General features: G+C 35.0%; 1 protein-coding gene and 1 long non-coding RNA gene across 3 annotated transcripts; one reads left to right on the top strand and one right to left on the bottom strand.

The window, feature by feature from the left end:
* Nucleotides 1-1077: 1077 nt before the first annotated feature.
* Nucleotides 1078-4657, bottom strand: LOC107460109 (replication protein A 32 kDa subunit B). Its single transcript, XM_016078442.3, has 10 exons — nt 4442-4657; nt 4104-4214; nt 3918-4015; nt 3772-3813; nt 3209-3286; nt 2886-2964; nt 2680-2763; nt 2521-2597; nt 1571-1641; nt 1078-1513 (listed from the first exon to the last, which is right to left on the bottom strand). Coding segments are annotated over exons 1-10 (750 nt in total). The 5' UTR covers nt 4550-4657; the 3' UTR covers nt 1078-1511.
* LOC110281540 (uncharacterized) lies at nt 1376-2548 on the top strand. Of its 2 annotated transcripts, none has more exons than XR_002376348.2 (4): nt 1376-1513; nt 1571-1708; nt 2043-2136; nt 2429-2548. It is a non-coding gene; the product is annotated as an uncharacterized LOC110281540 (long non-coding RNA). The 2 variants fall into 2 exon arrangements; XR_008002161.1 differs by having other exon boundaries at nt 2395-2527.
* Nucleotides 4658-5679: the final 1022 nt, after the last annotated feature.

Consider the following 5679-nt stretch of genomic DNA (forward strand, 5'->3'; position numbering starts at 1 on the left):
TATTATTTTCATTTGATCTTTTCTTTCACTCACCTCTTTGTATTCTAGCTACTCCAATTCTCTATTGTTTTTATGTATTTAGTTGTGTTTGATTTAAATATTGTTCTTACATTCTAAGTTTGGAGAGAGTGAGAAAGAAAGGTGTTGGCATTGTGTCTGATCATTACATGATTTAAGACATATACCAATGTGGGACCCACTTAGGATTCACTGTACGTGTGGGTTTGATTATGATTCTATTGCACAAGAATAGGCCTTCCACGTTTTTTAAGCCAAAAAAAGATATTTTCCTTTTGTCGTTTTCCTAACTTTGGTGTATAATTCCAATTAAACATTAAATAAATCAGTATACGCTAACAACCGAACTGTGTATTATACGGATTCGGGAAGAGAACTTGGACACTGCTATATCTAAATCTATAAATAAATAATTGAAATGTTAGTGAGTTTAATTATGGAGGTAGAGTGAAAACGGTGCCTCCACATGAGGGTCAATTGTCAAACCTTGAGAATGGCAACGCACGTGGCGACTTGAGTGGTATTAGTAATTGGTATCAACGTCTATCACCGCAGCACGTGACATGGATACAAGAACTTCTGTTTACACGTGCCATTTCAGCCACAAGAGGAAGAGGCGGTGGAATTGGAAGCATCCAAGTCATGCTTCCACTTGCACCTTCTAATAGAGTTTAGGAGTTTCAAGACACTTCAACTCTTCAAGGTTCTATAGTTTGAGTGAGCTCTTAGCATTAAGGCTACCTTTCTATCAAGTATCAACATAAAGCACAATTAAAAAAGATGGTAATTAAACAACGCTTTACAATCTCATGCATCCTACGAGTTTACTCTTGTACTTACTAGACAGTATCAAATGGAAAGTTATATGTTCTTGGAATATTTGAGTTACTTGTGCATATATATATGAAAACACTTCAAATTTTGTTGGCCATGCAGTTCAAATTAATAGCCCAAAGGAACAAAGCTCGAATTGTTTTAAGGTTTCTACTCTTATAAAAGAGCATGAGACCGAGAGGCCCAATGTTAGAAACGAAATCGTATCACGTAGAGCCCAAAGTGTAGCCCATTAATGGTTCCTTGTTTTTTTTGTGCGTACTCATAAATGGATCCAATAAGCCCTAAAAACAATTCTTTATCAGAGTGAAAAAACTAGCACCTTGTCAAGACAAAAAAAAAACCTCGTAAGACCATTTCTTATCATGATATAAAAGAAAAACATAGACAGAAAATACAATACAAAACAAAACAAGTAGATCAAGATTCAAGAACCAGCAAACTCCCTACTTTGCTTAAATCCATAGATCTTAGCATAACTAGTACGCTTAATTGCTCATATTCACACATTAAACCTTACTAACAGGCATAGAAAGGATGATTGGAACTCCGCACAAACTATATCTTCGTATATTAAAATGTCAACCATTGATGGTTGACTTATAGTGATCACTTATAGCTTCATAAATCTGGCCTTCGTCAATAAGATTTTTGATAGCCTGTGTGTGTGTGTGTGTGTGTGTGTGAGAGAGAGAGAGAGAGAGAGAGAGAGAGAGAGACATCAGCTTGTCCTTAGGAAGTCGTAGTTGCTCTTCAATAAGTTTAATAGAGACTCCCCCTTCCGATGCACTGAAACATCAGTATCAGAAAGTTGAGATGTGAATGCCATTATGCCAGACAAGTCTCCATGTATCAAGTAAGAATTCCACCAAGGAATATGAACATATAATAGTCTGATTAATGGACTAGGTAGGGTAAACAAATCAAGCATAGTAAATGCAATACTGCATATATTCGAGAAAGTAAGTGCAAACTTTAATTATAAGAATGCTTGAATGAATGATGCTTTTGTATGATTAACCTTATCTAATTAAATCAGCTGTTCCAGAATATAAGTTACCTTCAATGTTTAATTCTAATATATCATACTGCAAATTTTCTTATATTCGGATTGTGGAAAACTCTAGTCAGTTCCAAAATTAACAAAAGGCCACATTCTTGCATTTTGCCCCCTAATCTCGTTACTGCAGGAGAATATATGGAAGGTTTATCCAATTCATACCAGAACGGATACCAGCAAAAGTCAAGCCAGAGACTTAACTTTTCGACCCAGTCACATGACAGGTTAGTAGTTTACCAATTTACATTTTGTATAATTTACACTAGCGGACCATTCCTTTACCAGGCAGACAGTTCCACACCCATCATGTAAACCAATAGAGCTGATGCCCTTCAACTCTTTGTTAACCAATTAAATGTTTTTCACTTAAAGTTGAACAAGAAATCCCCTTACAATCGTTCATCAAATCTAAAATTGGATGATTTGCCATTCCATATTTCCATTTATGCATCAGACAATGCCTTAGATTTTGCTAATTATAGGATTATATGCATGCATCACATGCACAAACAACAGATATTCAAACAAAACAAAGGCACCAGGGAGATAGGCATATGGTCAACAAGAGCTGATCAAATAATACATCAAAATAACTTTCAAAAGATCACCTGTGTGGGGGAAGATGCAAAAAATCCAGGACCATTTCTTCGAACCTCGGCTGACCATTGTTATGCTGACCAGAGAACTACAATTAAAATCCAGCAAACCACTGAGGAGACCATATAAAAATGAAGTGCAAACTGAAAATCTATGGTCCATTATCTTACTTGATTTGGTGGGAGAACTTGGTAACCTTTTGTGGGTGTTATTGGTGTTGAATTTGTAACATGTTGCTGGTTAGGAACAGCAGCCTGAAAATGTTACCATGTAATGTTAGAAAAAGAAATATGTGTATGGTACAGTTTTCTTAAAATTAATAACCATATATACACATAATATAAATTCAATTTGTCCAACTCAACAATAAATCTACCTTTAGCTTGGAATTGTAGAGATGAACATATATACATTCAATGAAATGGCTGGCAATCTCATTAAAGTCAGTCACAGGCCTGAAAATGACACAAAGTAAAGTATTTTTTTTAACTGTCAAGAAAACAACATATCTGCCTCATCATTTACTTGGACAACATGATAAGTAGCATGGGGCATCCTTACATATTGAATTTTACTGAAAGGAAACCATTCATGGTGATAGAATAATATTTTTGATAAGTCATAACCTTACATATACGATATAAATCCAAATATTGAACCGCTGAAATAAAAAAGTGAAAGGTAAACTTCGAATCATACCTAAACGAGAAAACATTCAAAATCCTTTTCCCATTAAGGCCTTTTAATTGTCCATGAAGACGCACATATACTCCATCCCTATAATGAATTATGAATCAAGAATTTTAGCATGACACTATACTAAAAGCATCTTTTATTCCCTAAAAGAACAGGGGGGGAGGGGGGGAGGATTTGTGTTAGCAACAACTTTACACACAATTATAGTGCAAAATATCCAGCTTCTGCTGCAGAATGATAGATAAATAATAGAAAGAAAAAAGGGGAGCTTCCCAAATCACAGATTTCCGTTTCTAAATTGATAGTAATGTTCCTTAGTGTTCTTCTCTACTTATTGAAATAAATCCCCCAAGTAATCTTAGTGTAAATATGAGGCAAAAATTTTGTTGAAGAAGATATACAAGTAAAATTGCACAATAAAATTTGGAACCTTTTTTTTCAACCCCCCCCCCCTTTTTTTTCCCTCTTCCTCCAAAGAAAAACAGAGAGGAATCACAGATCAAACCATACATATGCTAGATGGTAAATGGAAAACTCAAACTAGGAAATGCAGTGTAAAACCATACATGATACCGTCCACTTCATTTGATTCCGCTGCTTCTTGAAGCCTGCACGGAAAGAAGAAACTCATCCTTGACAAAAAGGAACTGAAAAAAAATAAATGATAGTGCAACTTTTGGCAATAAACTAAGACACTTTTTAGAACATTCACCATTTATTACACTCAATCCTTCCAGTGCCATCATCAAGGACAAAATGAACTTCAGTAATCATCCCATTTTTGTTGCATACCCTTCCTACGAGTGTAACCTACAACATTGGTTTGTGTTAACCTTCAGAACAAGAGAGAACCAGAAACCCAAAAAAAAAAAAGCGCTAAAGGATTTGAAGAACACACGGTGTTGACATCAACACCATCGACAATCAAATTGGATTTATTATCGCTCGAGTTATACGCATCGTTTATCTGCTTCACCGTCAAAGGTAGCAACGACTGAGCATCCCGATTCTGAAAACCAAAACAAAAGAAATTAATAAAGTAAGCAAGTAAATAAAAAAGAAAAAGGGAAAATCAATAAAGCAATTTCTGAAATGACTCGGAAGTTTAGTATTCGGAGGAAGCTAAAACCCTAAACCCTAACATGAGAGTGAAGTTAATTAATGTTTTATTGTGACAAGTAAGGTGATTGAGGTTAAGATTATGATGAAATTGAGGACAGTGGAAAGAGGGTTTACTCTGGAAGTAGGGAAGGTGGAGGAAGAGTCATGGGACTGAGTGGTCTGAGAGGGCATGAAACCGCCGCCGGAGAAGGCGGCGTTGCCGTCAAACTGGCTGGCATACATAATATGCTTCGAAATGCAGAGATTGAATTTGAAACTGAAGATATTTCAAAATTTCACGAATTCGTGTGGAAAATGTAACTGCTACTCATATCAATTATCAAATCCTCTCTGCTCTTTTCTTCTTTTTCATTTTTAAGGACCAAACATGTGTTTCCCGCCATTTTTTTTCTCCCTTTTCTTTTTTGGCTTTTTTATTTAAATAAAAAAATAATATTTACTCATCTATTTAAAATAGAAATCTCGAGTAGTTTGATCATTGAGGCTATCCAAGTGTCAAAATTTTAAATTACTTATTACTGTTCATGTCATGTATGTATGTAGGTATGTTAATGATATTAATAACTTTTCATGATGGCTATCACACCTAATCTATAAACCTATTATTTTTCCTACATACTCCTCTTTGGAGGGAAATTATGGAGGAATTTCAAATAAAATTTCATGTAATTGTAGTTTAAATTTCGAATGCACTCGCCATGAAATTTCATGTAATTTGATTTCACTTATATATATACATACTCCTCTTTGTTGTTTATATAAGTACATATCACATATATCAACGTGTAAAAATATATAATCTAACATGGGTGAGAGGTGTGACTTTCTTAAAGAAATCTCCACAAAGAGAGCAGATTGGATCATTAAAGTTTATGTTGTAAGGATGTGGTATGGTCCTCCACGCCCAAATAGTAGTGAAGCTGGTGCTTTAGAGATTGCATTGCACGACTTGAAGGTTTGTTTAAATTATATTAACTTCTAAATTATTATCCGGAATTTGTTCAAACTATCATATAACATTATTGTCATTTTATTGTTACCAGAGCAGCAGGATACACTGCACGATTCCAAAATTAGTGGTACGACTGTTCCGGCCCATTCTGTCGGAGGGGCAGCTATATAGTATTTCTTCTTTTATAGTCCAAAAGAACAATATGTGGATGAAGTGCAGCTCGCTTCAGTATAGGATCACCTTATTACAAAGAAGCATGGTTGTTCATATCCCTCAACCGCTCTTTCCGTTTCAGCCATTTACATTTAGGAGTATTGCGTCTATCCTGCAAGAAGAAAGGCTTGATCAGAATTTTCTTTTTGGTAATGGTTTAATCCAGACTCTGTTTAATGTTTTTTTT

The sequence above is a fragment of the Arachis duranensis genome, chromosome 1 (genome assembly GCF_000817695.3).
Source record: "Arachis duranensis cultivar V14167 chromosome 1, aradu.V14167.gnm2.J7QH, whole genome shotgun sequence".
In the NCBI taxonomy this organism is placed as follows: Eukaryota; Viridiplantae; Streptophyta; class Magnoliopsida; order Fabales; family Fabaceae; genus Arachis; species Arachis duranensis.

Bases quoted from the DNA above. Each gene is read 5' to 3' on its own strand.
- LOC107460109 (XM_016078442.3), bottom strand. From the start codon at position 4,549: ATGTATGCCAGCCAGTTTGACGGCAACGCCGCCTTCTCCGGCGGCGGT. The intron at 4,016-4,103 runs GTGTGTTCTTCA...CCAATGTTGTAG, and splicing joins ATGGTGTTGATGTCAACACC to GTTACACTCGTAGGAAGGGT. The intron at 2,965-3,208 runs GTATGATTCGAA...TGTCATTTTCAG, and splicing joins TTGAATGTTTTCTCGTTTAG to GCCTGTGACTGACTTTAATG.